We start from the raw sequence: 14,305 nt of genomic DNA, 5'->3' as shown, positions 1-14,305 counted from the left end.
AAAAGCTGAACGAGCACAAGTCCATGGGGTTGGATGCACTGCATCCGAGAGTGCTAAAGGAGTTGGCGGATGTGATTGCAGAGCCATTGGCCATTATCTTTGAAAACTCATGGTGATTGGGGGAAGTCCCGGACGACTGGAAAAAGGCTAATGTAGTGCCAATCTTTAAAAAAGGGTAGAAGGAGGATCCTGGGAACTACAGGCCAGTCAGCCTCACCTCAGTCCCTGGAAAAATTATGGAGCAGGTCCTCAAGGAATCAATTCTGAAGCACTTAGAGGAGAGAAAAGTGATCAGGAACAGTCAGCATAGATTCACCGAGGGCAAGTCATGCCTGACTAATCTAATTGCCTTCCATGACGAGATAACTGGCTCTGTGGATGAGGGGAAAGCAGTGCACGTGTTGTTCCTTGACTTTAGCAAAGCTTTTGACACGGTCTCCCACAGTATTTTTGCCAGTAAGTTAAAGAAGTATGGGCTGGAAGAATGGACTATAAGGTGGATAGAAAGCTGGCTAGATTGTCGGGCTCAACGGGTAGTGATCAATGGCTCCATGTCTAGCTGGCAACTGGTATCAAGTGGAGTGCCCCAAGGGTCAATCCTCGGGCCGGTTTTATTCAATATCTTCATTAATGATCTGGAGGATGGTGTGGATTGCACCCTCAGCAAGTTTGTAGATGATGCTAAACTGGGAGGAGAGGTAGATACGCTGGAGGATACGGATAGGATACAGAGGGACCTAGACAAATTAGGGGTTTGGGCCAAAAGAAATCTGATGAGGTTCAACAAGGACAAGTGCAGAGTCCTCCACTTAGGATGGAAGAATCCCATGCACCGCTACAGACTAGGGACCGAATGACTAGGCAGCAGTTCTGCAGAAAAGGACCTAGGGGTTATAGTGGACGAGAAGCTGGATATGAGTCAACAGTGTGCCCTTGTTGCCAAGAAGGCCAATGGCATTTTGGGATGTATAAGATGGGGCATTGCCAACAGATCGAGGGACGTGATCATTCCCCTCTATTTGACATTGGTGAGGCCTCATCTGGAGTACTGTGTCCAGTTTTGGGCCCCACACTACAAGAAGTATGTGGAAAAATTGGAAAGAGTCCAGCGGAGGGCAACAAAAATGATTAGGGGACTGGAACACATGACTTATGAGGAGAGGCTGAGGGAACTGGGATTGTTTAGTCTGCAGAAGAGAAGAATGAGGTGGGATTTGATAGCTGCTTTCAATTACCTGAAAGGGGGTTCCAAAGAGGATGAATCTAGACTGTTCTCAGTGGTAGCTGATGACAGAACAAGGAGTAATGGTCTCAAGTTGCAGTGGGGGAGGTTTAGGTTGGATATTAGGAAAAACTTTTTCACTAGGAGAGTGGTGAAGCACTGGAATGTGTTACCTAGGGAGGTGGTGGAATCTCCTTCCTTAGAAGTTTTTAAGGTCAGGCTTGACAAAGCCCTGGCTGGGATGATTTAGTTGGGGATTGGTCCTGCTTTGAGCAGGGGGGTGGACTAGATGACCTCCTGAGGTCCCTTCCAACCCTGATATTCTATGATTCTATGCTTCCACTGGAGTAGAGGAGAGGCAGGGTTCTAGGCACTAGGTGGTAGACAGGTATCTATATGTGCACCTGTAGTTAGTCCTGTGGTTGGGTGAAATTCAGTCGGGGACAGAGAGATAGCACACAGTCTAGGCATCACCTATTTGGAAGGCTCAAGTGATGTATGGGTATTAGCCCTGACATCAGAAGCATGATTTAGCGACGGAACCCAACCATTCATCTGACATGCTAGGAAAAATGGGCAAGAAGATGCAGCATTATTTAGAGAACAAATGAGGCAAACTGGCGGATAAAGGTAAAGGAAGAGTGGAATCAAAACTGGATATGCCAGGGGCTTATTTTCATTGTCGTTTAGAAATCACAATCCATGGCACCGACTGATGCAGCCAAATTACAATTTAAAATGTTAAAAGGGAAAAAAAAATCCCACCCCAAAGTTATCACTGGGACTAACACATATCCAGAGCCAGTGAGCTCTTTGTCAGCAGCCTTAGCAGGCACTGGAAAGCTTTGTTCCTGTGCTCAGTGACAGTAGCCAGAATCTTTAGACAGTGTTCTAAAATGGTATCTAGCAGAGTAGTCCTGTTCTCACAACCCAGGTGATTTGGGCGGAGGAGGGGACTGAATTCATGTGTCTTGCACTTACAGAGATCTGGGTTTGGAGTCAGGTTTGGTCATGTTCTACATTATTTTGATTTCTTCTTCTTCTTCTGACATGGTCATAGTGCCTCTCTTCTCCTCACATCTACACAATACAGAGCAATTATGGGTGGCCGTTCGGGACCAAGAGAGACCCAGGATATACTAGAAAGGAGGCTGTAGACTAGATGTGTCAGAGCCCTGTAGGGGAAAATCATTCTTTTAACATTCAAAATCATTTTATTTGGCCCAAACTCCAGAATCCCTTCTTGGAAAGGGCTAGCTGACATCAGCACACCATCAACGTGTTAGAAGATGATGAAAGCTATAGTCAATAAGAAGCCGGTCGCTGCTGAAAATAAAAATAGGTGGATTAGTTACCGACAGACAGGGCTGGGTTGTGAATAGAGACCTGAATTTAGTGCTGCATCAGTGGAAATGTGTGTGCAATACTGAAAAGGACCATTAGGGGGAGCTCTTTCACTTCCTTATGGCTCGCTCTCCTCATTCTCTCCCCATGCCTCGCTGCAAAAGTTTTTCTTAAACTAACAATACCAATGTAAGGAGGTGCTCTGCGCTGATTGGATGGGGGGTTTTTGTAGGCTTGATTCCTTGATTGGACAGGAGGTGTTGGGGGTGGGAAGAGAGTTGATGGGTGGGGGGGAACCCTTTCCCTCCCCCTCCCTCCAGCCTCAGTGGCTGATTTTGTTCTCACTGTACACTTTACTATTGCTTGCAATGTGACACTAAAATATATACTCTCTCTCTCTCACACACACACACCACATACACACACACACCCCCATGCACGCACACAGACACACACACACACACACACAAACACACACACACAGAGCACTGGGGTATCCAAAGTGGAATACTAAAGGAGATACATATATAACAAAAAGCAACAAGAAGGGAAAACAGTCTTGCCAAACAAGGAACTATTTTTTTTATAACTCTTATTTCTTCTGAAACATGTTTGGGTCTACCATGGCACTGGATTTTGTAGTGGTTTTCTGCTTGGCATCTGCAATTGCAGCAGTGGAAGGTAAAATACAAACAATAACGGGGGAAAAAAACTTTTGTACCTGGGTTGCTCTGTGAGATGTTTTAAAATGCATGTTGTTTCCCCCTCTCCTTGTGCAAAAGGCAGCTGGTGTGGTGAAGGGCTGGCAGGGCTCAGGGGCTGCCACATGCGACATGTAAGGAATCTGCGATACTTTCTTCACTCTTGCCCGGAGCAGAGCCAACCAAGTGGATTTCCCATGATCTGGCTCTCGGAATGGGTAGGACTTATTCCGCCCCCTCAATCCCCCAGCCAACACGGCAGATGGACTAGCGGTTTGCCCTAGGCTAACCCCCATTCCCTCCTTGGCCGGGGAAGATGCTGAGCTGCATTGCAGGGCTTGTTGAACACGCTACAAACTGTCAGCTTGGGGGCTGAAGCAGCGATCAGTGATTCCAAGGAAGATGGGGGGATCTTGGAGCCCAGGGTTGGTCCAGGAGATTGTGTTCAGACAGGATCTTTGATTTGCAGCTGCAATAACTCTGCCCCTCCTTCCTTCCTATACCCGTCTCTCACTCTCTTGCCCGGTTTGTCTCTCTCACTTTCCGGGTCTCTCTCTCGCCGTCCTCCTGCGGCTGTATCCCTTGGGCTGAGCGGAGATCCCGGCTTTCACGGCAGGCAATCGCTGCTCTTTGTGCATGGGCATGTGTGTGTTTGTGCTTGTCGCTGGAGGCAGCAGGAGCAGTTTGGGTTTTAGCTGATGCCCACGGCTGTGGGTTTACCGCTGGGGCGCCGGGGGGGAGACCGAGCAGGGGTGCTTTGGGAAAAGGGCATGCATTACATACTGAAGGGCAGATTATACTGGGAGCCAGCGGGAAATGCCATCACAGCCAGGCATTTTGCTGCTTCTTACCCATGGTCTGGAGATGACAGGCTTCTGTATTTTAAACTCTACATTCTCTAGCAAAGGAGGTGTCATTTGTCTGCATATAGATAACCAAGCCTGCAGGGCTCCTTGAAAAATTGTATCCTAGCTAAAGACCTTTTTTGAGCTCTGTCCCTTAGTAACAAAGCTGGTAGCACTAAGGAGAGTAAAAGGACTATGTGGGATGCATTTAGCTTTAGCTATCTATATCCATATTGTCTCTATACTAGTCTAGCTATAATTCCAGTGCCCTCTGTATTGGATATTATTCTATACTATAACTATACTATTCATTATATCAGCTGTATCATTCAGAGCTGGAGTCCCTATATCTTTCTCTCTGCTCCTCCTCCTTCCCATGTCCCTGGGAAAAAATTGTGCCACAGCCTTTTCCAATGAATGAGACATGCCTTACATCAAAACCTGGCTTTCTGTTTCCTGCTGTCTGGCGGGTCTGAGTTTATTTTGCAAAGCAAGGAGGCTCAAGAAAGTTCAGTGAACGAAAAGAAACTTTCCCACTAACACAGAGGAGAATGTTCATTTCACCAAACAAAATGAAGTGGGAGTAGCTTCATGAACAACTTTTGGGCACAATCCATTTTTGGAATCAACAGTGGGCTCTTGGTCATTTGCATTTGGAGTCAGGATTGCAGCTTCAGTATTCTTGTAGCCCATCTATTCTAATTTTAAAATAGTCGTGTTTGTGATCCAGCAGAGAAAGGGAAACAATTGCAATAGTTATGGCTTAGATAGTGAATAACAAATCCGATTTATAATCTGAAATGATCTTTGGTTAATAATACTAAACAGAATCTAAAACCTGCTTAGCTGGATCTTATGTGCAACAGGGTGGAGAAACTTAAAAAAAATTGAAATGTCATCTCCTTTTTTAAACCAGAACAGTACCGTTATTCTTGCTTTTTGTGATATCTTCTTTAGGTGATGTAGTAACAGTCAAAATCCCTCTTCTTTTTGTTGACGACTGCAGGAATCCTCCTTTGAATCTCTGCTTTATCCAGACTGTAGCTCAGGGAAAAGATTAGTGCAGAAAGATTTTTTTCCCCCCCAAAAGGTGGGTTTTTTTGCCATTCCACTCTTCTCCCAGCTGGTGGTCTTTGCAGGGGTTCTTTATTAAAATTTGTTAGATGTTAGGGAGGCATATGTTGCATTCAGAAAGCAGAGGGGGAGCTGGTTGAAAGCTGCTGAATTCTTCCTCCTTGAAATTGGAAGGATGAAGAAATAGGCTGATTAAAAAAGTTAAAACAAAAAAAAGTTAACCTGTAGTTATTCATATCAACAAAACCGATCCCAAGTAATCACACAAGGAAGTGTTCCCCCCTCCCAAATTCTGCATTTTGGGGAGAGCAAAACATATTTGTATTTATTTTGCAGCCCAGGAACTGTTTAGAATCATAGAATATCAGGGTTGAAAGGGACCTCAGGAGGTCATCTAGTCCAACCCCGTGCTCAAAGCAGGACCAATCCCCAATTATTATTTTTTTTCCCCAGATCCCAAAGTGGCCCTCTCAAGGATTGAGCTCACAACCCTGGGTTTAGCAGGCCAGTGCTCAAACCACTGAGCTGTCCTTCCCCCCTGGTTTGTTTGTCTCTAGCCTTCCACTCTCTGGATTGCTCTTTTGAATTCTGTGTGTGCCGTGGTGGGGCAAAGTGCATCTGTAATGTGGCACCCCTCAAGATGACATGAATCTTATTTATTTTACTGGAATTCCATTATTTTTGTTTCAGCCTTTTGAGGAAAAATAATTTTCTGGATGAGAACAGGTTTTGATAAAAATCAGTCTTGGATACTTGTTTAGGGAACTAATAGAGAGAAGGAAAATGTTTGGGGAAAAATGTTAGAAATCATTCTGCAATGTACTAAATATTCTGTTATTTCCCTTCCAACCCTGGTGATCCTTTGTTACCTTATTTGTGTGTTCCTTTTCTTTCCCCCTTTGTATAAAACAGCCCCTGACAATGATGGTCTGTATGGTTTGAAGGTACATACCTGTAGATGTATCTGCTCCTAAAATGGCATTTTGAAACATGGCAAAATGAGCTAATGAATGTCACCAGTAAGCCTCAGGAAAGCCCTGGCCAGAGCAGTCTGTGAGCCATAAGCTGACTGCCAAGGGTTAAAAAAATACAACTTATTCAGCAGAATATTAGAGCAACCCGCTCTCCAGGCAGTACAATCATTCACTTATTCCCACACCCCTCCAGCCTATCTTTCCCCCCTCATACTCTACATATCGGCATCTAACCATAGGTAAAACTGACCCCAGCCATGTGGCTTGGTTATTTGATTTGTTATGAGTGTGTAATGGTCAGAAAAGTGAATCAATAAGACGTCAAATCTTGCTCTCCTGGGTGAACTGTTTGTGTCTGTGGTCTGTGAGGCTTATTCTCCCATCTGCCTCTTTGACTGCTTCTTGTTTTACTCTGGAAGTTCTCTGGAGTTTAGGAGATAACCCCTGGGCAAACAGCTCTGCTTACCAGCCTAATTCCTCCATAACCACAGAGAAAGCAATCCAAAGCAAAGGCATTGCATTAATGGTAATGTCTGGGACACATATTGTAAGTGGAGGGTGTATTGTAGAATGACTGTACAGTTGATTGGGATGTGGCTGTCAAAGGACGATGATATCAATTTGAATGTTATTGGTAAAATAAACAGAGCTCCAATGCTTGTACAATATTCCAGTAACAGGACTCTGAGTTGTTGGCAGAGGAGTGTCTGCTATTCCATACAATGGAGAAAATAGTCAGGAATGATACCTTCTCAAACCAAACTGTGGTGCCTCCCTGCTAATCGACTCTTTTAATGTTTCGCTTGTCTTCTAGATCCCAACTGGTTCCATATCGGGGGGCTTTCTGTCTTGGTGAATGAGATTTCATTTCTGTAGCCTTTCTTAAGGAATTTTTGTGTTTACTGAAGTGTCAGAAAGGAGCTGGCAAACTCACTGCTCCCTTTCTTTTGGGATGTTGTAATTAATATGCAAGATGTTAGAGACAGATCCTACTAATATGGAAATCCGTGACCCAATTTCCACAGGATGGGTCCCTTAGTCTGTAGTGTTATGGCAGATATGCTCTCCCTTAGGGTCAGTTTGGGCAACAGCTATGATTTCTGTTGACAGGTTAGGTTAAGGGATAGCTGCCGCATGTCCTGTTCAGATCACTGTGTGTGTGGCTTTCTTCTATATGGCACAGGATGATTTTTAGTGTGCTGTCCTGGGAACTGACGCACATCTTATTGTGCTCTGCTGCTTTGACCGTGGAATCCCACTTTCTATATATACTGTATAGATTCACATTGCGATCCATGGGGAGATCACTCATGCTGAGCTTTATGGGACTAGACTGCCATGTAAAATAACATGCTGCCACCATACTCTACCAAAATCAGGACTGCAGCTACAGAGGCTGAAGGCTCATCTTGTGCCCGTAGCCTCACGTCATGCAATAAGATATCATCCATGTGCTTTAAAGGGCATTTTACTGCCATTTTCACTGGCCTGTGAGATGATTCATCTTCTGAAATCTCAGTCAAGGAAGAACAGAGTCCAAATATTTTAGCGTAAACCCCAAAGAGAAATAGATACGAGCACTATAGACATTGACAAGCAGGCTGACGGGGCACATACCATCCACTGTGCACTGAAAAACAAATATAATAAGGCAGAAATACAAGTCAATGTACCAACAATATATGTGTTTTCTGCTAAAATAGACTATTGAAGCAAGTATCAGTCCTGGGTTCCTAACCACACAGCCAGCTGGCATCATATAGCAGAGCTCATTGCCTCCTAGTGCAGCATCTAACCATAGGATAGGCAACAAGCATTAGAGGAGAGTGGATGTATTTTTAAAGCTCCAACTCTACCTCCATCATCGCCCCTGGAAGGCTCCGTGGAACTAGAACCCAGGTCTGCAGAGCATTAGGCAGTTAATGGTCTCCCATCACCATCAGGAACCTGCATAAAGTTACCTCCAAGGAGCATGCTGGAGAATAGGCACCGCAGGATGTACCACCCAACGAGTCCAGACTGACAGCACCCGGTGGCCTTCTGATTGCCCCATGCTCAGTATTTAACCCTAGACGGTGGCTCAGGAAATTGTCTGGGCAGCTATGCAGACTTCTGGTGTGCTGTGATTTCACATATCACTTTGCTGGCTAGTCTTGTGTCTCTGACTCCAGTCTGACTCTGGCTCCTGACTGCAGCCTGGTAACTGCTGTTGGTCTCTAGTCTCTGACTGTGGCCTGAATCTGACCCTGGCTCCTGCCTGTTGATCATGGCTCCAGCAATTGCTGTGATCCCTGTGTACTGACTGCCGCCTCCTGACTATCTGTGGCTTGGTGACCCCATCTCGGCTGTGCTGCTAGGGCAGACTACTTATGCTCTGGTCTCGTACAGCCTCACTGCTCTCATCAATTCAAGCTTAACAAATAGCACAAGATGGGCAAGACTCTGGGTACATGGCATGTGGTAGGGGCTCTCGCAGTATGTAATAGCCAGGTTTGTTGGCGTCCACCCTTCTGATCAGGCAGATTTCTAACCTGGAGTCTGCCTGGAAGTTACTGTTGAGGGAAACAGCAATAACACCTGCCTTTTCCCGATGGTCCCCAGGGAGATTTGGGGGCACCCTCAGCAGCTGGCTGCTCTGGGTGATATAAGAAACCGGGGCAGTTGGGAAGCCATGGATCACCATGTTGGATGCTAGGATCTGTATGGCTCTCAGGAGATCTACAGGCTTATGGGGATGAACTTAATTTCTCTTCCATGAGCGTGGGGTGGGGTAAGTATGTCCCATTCAGGGCAACTGCATCTGTATTCCTCCACTGTGGACCAGCAAGGGCACCTGCTCTAGGCTCTCTGCAGAGCCGTCACCTCTCTTGGGCGGAGACCCATGTCTCTCTCCCTTCTGAGCAGAGTATTTCCAGGCTGCCCCATTCCCTGCCTATACTGTTATTCTCAGCAAGCCATGCTACTTAAACAGGTCAGCATCTGTACTTGGCTTACCTTTCATTGGCTATGAACAGTGCAATTGCCAGCAGTTATAAGTCAGTGCACAGCTCCTTCTAAGCAAATACATAGATTCTTACGGTAAAAGCATTACAGCTAAAACCTATTAAAACAACAAAAGAAGCTACATGCCTGTTTAAAGCTTACCAGAGGTCACCCATTAGTCTTATGGGGCCTCAATATGCCAAAGTCCTTCCAGCCTTTCCCAGGAAGGAAGGGCCTGCCCATTTGCTGGATCAGAAAGAAGACCCTGAGTCAGTTTAAACTCAGGCCACTTATCTAAAAGTCCTGTCTTTGCCTGTTAGTCTCTGGAGAGTCCAGAGTGTGAACCAGCATAGGCGAGGCTCTCCAAAGGCAGTGCTTCTCTGGAGGTGTTACAACTTGAGTGAATTTGTCTAATCACCCTGCAATGTTCTTAGTTCCTGGAGGGCTGTGGTCACAATTGCATACAAACCCTGGCCCAAAGTGTTGCTTGATCTAGTGATTGCATATTAATTATATTGATCACTTAAAATTTCCAATTAACACTGACCTCTGATAGGTTCTCATCCTGAGATCAGGCCCAGTATTATCAGCTGGGAGCCCCGACATGCCTGGTTGTAACACTCACACTTAGGACGAACCTTCTGGACTTGTACTGGTTTTATTAACACAGTTAGCAAAGCTACAAACACTTCAGCCCAGCACGGTAGAGAGAGATAATACAGGCTGTGCTCTGAGCAGCCCAATACTCGCACCATCCTTTCCCAAAGGACCTGAAGTGTTAGTCATTATCTGCCTCACCAGACTCAGCATCACCAGTGGCCATCATCCTGGCATCTCCCAAGGCAGCCAGATCCGTATACAATTTCTATAATGTGTGACATTGATGCCACTTTGCCTAATGCATATTCAATAGGGGTTGTAGCTGCTTGACCGCTTTTCCTTATTTGTATTGCTTCACCCTACGACTTTGGGGTGCCCTGTTTTTCATAGGCCAACTCGATAGTTCCCCTTATACTCATTAACATTTACATCACTCAGTCACCATGACAACTTGTGGTTAGCACATTGCTGACATCCTATGTCTGCAAAATCCCCAAAATATTCTAACTGGCTTTAACTGGTACATTGCAGCATACATTTGCTAAATATCAGCAGTTTTAACGTCCTTCCCTCGAGATATCTTCTAATGTGTTGTGATACAGCATCACTTACTGGTTAGTTGCTTATGTCAAATCTTTCTTTGAGCCTGAGGACTTGTTTGGCTAAGCTAAGTATCTTACAAGCCTGAGGACTGTAAGCTTTTGCATTACAGCCTTAATCCATACCTATATCTTACCTAGCAAATACCTATAGGCTACAACAGTGATACATAAACAATACACTGGGATCTCTCAAAGATATGGCACAGAATTGCCATATCATAGAATCACAGAACTGGAAGGGATCTCAAGCGGTCATCTAGTCCTGTCCCCTGTACTCAACGCAGGACTAAGTATTAGACCATCCCCGACAGGTGCGGTCTAATGTGCGGATTATTGCAATGGTGCTAAGGCTCAGCCGCAGAACCTGTGAGCTGACGTGTGGATGTCTCTCTAACATGCTTACTGCACATGTTCACACTGAACCGATACTATAACACACTTAAGGCAATAGGGGAGTTCTTAGGGAAAAACGATTGCCCGTTGAGTTGTAAAAGTGACCTTGACAGGGCAAAGATGATGATCTCAGCCTGGAGTTTTGGACACACTTTGCTTTTAACTCCGAGACCATAAAATTCAGTGCTGACCTATGTGAGTAGAGAACACCAATATGTGATGGTGTCAGGACACAGTGTATAGCTTATAGACGTGCGCTGTGCGTATTTTATGAGCATTCCTTTGGGTTGCCATGTGTGGCAGGTCCACAAACGTATAGATCGTGTCAACAACAGTTTTGTAGCACCCCTGGCCATCATGTATGTTGTTGATGCCATTTATCGTATTTTTAAAATTTAGTCTCTCTCCATTTCCTCCCTTTATAATATATGAATTACCCCAGGGTAGACTGAACTACTCTTATGGCTGTTGGCGTGCCCCCACTTGACATGAGGAGTCCCACTGAAGTCAACCGCACTACTCAGGTTAATTGTGCCAATGAGTGCCAACCTTCTAAGGGTTGCCCGAAGAAAAAATGACGTTATTTGTATGTGTTTAGATTGGTGACAACCTCCAGATATGAAGTCAACTTGTAAAATAGTTTATGTGTGTGATGACAATCATGACCACATGAGTGGTACTGTCTGTGATATATACTGGTTACTGGTTGAATTTTTCACCTACAGCAGAGATTCAGACTCTGCTGTGTATGAAAAATACATCATGTAATTTTGGGGAGGACAGCACTTAGTCTCTGAGTACAGAATGTACCTCTCTCTCTCTTTGTGTAGATATATGGCTAGGTAAACACACAAAGCACTCAACAAATCAGCCTCCTCATTGCAGAACCATATAAGAAATCACACAGTAAGCCAATGCCTCATTTATCCTTCATATAAACCCAGCCTGTATATATACATTATGAGTCGGTATTATGATATAGCCTTAAATTCCATGATCCTGTGCAATTTTTTCCTCTGGACCCCTGCTTCATTTAGTGCATGGGATGGAGCTGCTCTGGGGATGGATCAGGAATGTGCAGAGAATGAGGCTGCTGTCTGTGGTACCCTGCCTCCTTTGCTGCATTCAGCCCCTTCCCAGCCATCTCTGGAGGTGGCAGTGGGGCTGATGGGGAGTCCTTTAAGGCCTCTGGGAAATGTATTTATAGCCAGAAGAGACAATTCTGTGGCTTAATGAGGGAAGTTGTCAGAGTCATCATCTGCTATTGATTTTTAACAGAATTAAGCTCCCAAATGCTTCTTTTTGGAAGTCCGTTGTATTAGGGCAAGAATGTCTGTGTGTTTATAGACATGGATTCATTGGCTGGGGTGTTTTCTTTCAGAGGAAGGTTGATTGTGATCAGCAGCACGAGTTTACCTCTGTCCCTGTGTTGCAATATAGTGATTCCTTTTGTCATCCTGGGGCTTCATTATCTTGCCCTAAATCAATGTTGGGAGCACATGTTCTGTTGGCAAAGTCATGCACAAGGGGCTGGCTTGTGAGCCCTGCTGCATACACGTGCAGGGGACTAAGGGGGTGGAAGGAGCTCCCTGATCCCCTGGGTTGAGCTACCTGCATCACCAGAGACTGCGCAGGAAGGGAAAGCAACAGCTGTCAGGCTGCTGCCTCCTACCCGGAGAAGGTGGGCAAAGAGTGGGTGAGCAGAGGCAGGGCATGTGCCAATCTGTGCACTATAGAAGGGGAAGTAAGCTGTAAAAGCCAAAGGGCTAGCACAGATTCCCTCCCTCTGCAGAGCCCCTTACTCCGGCTGGGTTTCATGGTTACAGCCCAGCCCAAGTCGGAGACAAAACCAGAATGTTAAATCCTGGACTCCATGGGGGACTGTTTTTTACAAGGAAACTCTTAGAGGGAGAGATGAGAATTGAAACAGAAGGGGAAATAGATTGATCCAGGGAAGGTGAGAAAAGCAGCCAGTCCGAGCATGCACCCTCCCTGGGATCACTCATTTCTTCATCCAGACCAAGGCATTCTTCCCCTTTGGGTTATAGTATGCAGCAAGCTCCATCAGTCACGCAAAATTGTCCTTATGGGGGCCAGCACAAGGCCTAGCTACCACTTAATCCCTCAACGATAGGGTTGGCGGGGTGCTTCAGTGATGTCTCACCCTGTGCTAATGTGACATGGCTAAGTGCCGTTCAGATAATCATCCAGTGACTGCAGCAGGCTGCGTTTCTTAGTTGTGTTCCGTTAAGGTGGTGCATCCGGAGTGTTGTCTAGTGCAGTGGTTTTTAACCTTTTTTCATTTATGTACCCCTAAAATATTTCAAATGGGGGGCAGATCCCTTTGGACATCTTAGACATAATTTTCCACCCCCCGGGGGTCCACGCACCACAGGTTGAAAACCACTGCTATAGTGGATCGGGCACAGGCTGGGAGTGAGGAGACCTTTGTTCTACTCCCAGCTCTGCTGTGTTGCCAGTCTCTGATCCCCACCCCCACACCTTTGTATGTCTAGTCTACTTATCCTGTAAGCAGCTCAGGGCAGAGACTGCCTATTAGTGTGAGGACACAGCCCAATGGCTGTCCATTCTCTAGTGGTGTCCCTGGGCACTGCAGTGCTGCTCCTAATGAATAATGTTTAGCAGTGCTGCAGCAGTTCTGTGATACAAGCAAAGGGGGCTCCAGGACTAGAAAAGGCTGCTTCATTCATCGTATGGTACCTGACTAGTCCTTTTTTTGAATATGGTATCAAAATGGCTCCTGTTCTGAGCATGAGGCAAGTCACAATTCACTGAGCTCTGTGTGAAGAAGTGTTACCTTCCTATAAGCACTTTTCACCTGCTGCTGCTTCTGTCTGGGTTCCAGAGTAATGGGGCTTTAAAATTAGTTCAAAGTGCTTCTTTATGACTCCCTGCACCGTGTGGTCCCTGTTAGACTCTTGACAACTTTAATCATAATCCCCTCTTAACCAAACCTGTCGAAGAAGAACATTATTATTTCTACTCTACTGAGGAAATTACTTTGATAGTAAAGTAATACCCTGGGACAGATTTCAGGTTTAAAAGAAAATTTGGGATGGAGAATTTCTGAAGTATAGCATAGCAATTGATTGAACCGGATTTGAAGTTAAAAAGAGAGTCCCCTGGTATGGTCATATAAAGAAAACACCATTTTATGGAGCTTATATGTCTTATAAATTTGCTTAGTGTAAGAGTTTTACTTACTAGATTAAAGATGCAGAACACTGGTTCCGTTAGCTGTCTAGGAGGTTGTTCTCCCATAGACTCTGCTAGCTCAGGGTAGAAACATCTGTTCCTGCGATGCTAGGATAGACCCATGTAGGCTCCAGCCAGCCAGTTCTTGCCCCAGAGAACTTACCATCTAAATAGACAAGACAGACAAAGGGAGGATTTTTATCCCCGAGTTACAGGTGGGGAACTGAGACACAGAGAAATGAAGCGACTTATCCAAGGTTATGCAGGAAGTTTGTGTCAGAAATAGAACCCAGCTGTCCCTGAATCACAAACAGTGAGCTATCCACTAGATCACGCTGCCTCTCAAAATATA

The 14,305-nt window shown here is 45.4% G+C and overlaps 1 protein-coding gene across 9 annotated transcripts in view; it reads left to right on the top strand.

The window, feature by feature from the left end:
- The first annotated feature begins 2,880 nt into the window (after window positions 1-2,880).
- EPHB1 (EPH receptor B1) overlaps window positions 2,881-14,305 on the top strand; it is a 414,114-nt gene continuing 402,689 nt past the window's right edge. For 7 of the 9 annotated variants that reach the window (XM_048863514.2, XM_075132294.1, XM_048863512.2 and 4 more), the window contains exon 1: window positions 2,886-3,247. In XM_048863514.2, the coding sequence (XP_048719471.1) occupies window positions 3,175-3,247 (73 nt within the window). In that variant the 5' untranslated portion in view covers window positions 2,886-3,174. Of the gene's footprint in view, window positions 3,248-14,305 lie in introns of all 9 variants that reach the window. The other 2 variants (XM_048863520.2, XM_048863519.2) reach the window with 2 other exon arrangements.

The sequence above is a fragment of the Caretta caretta genome, chromosome 9 (genome assembly GCF_965140235.1).
Source record: "Caretta caretta isolate rCarCar2 chromosome 9, rCarCar1.hap1, whole genome shotgun sequence".
In the NCBI taxonomy this organism is placed as follows: Eukaryota; Metazoa; Chordata; order Testudines; family Cheloniidae; genus Caretta; species Caretta caretta.
Note: the sequence above shows the minus strand (reverse complement) of the source record. Positions and strands in the feature narration are given on the sequence as shown.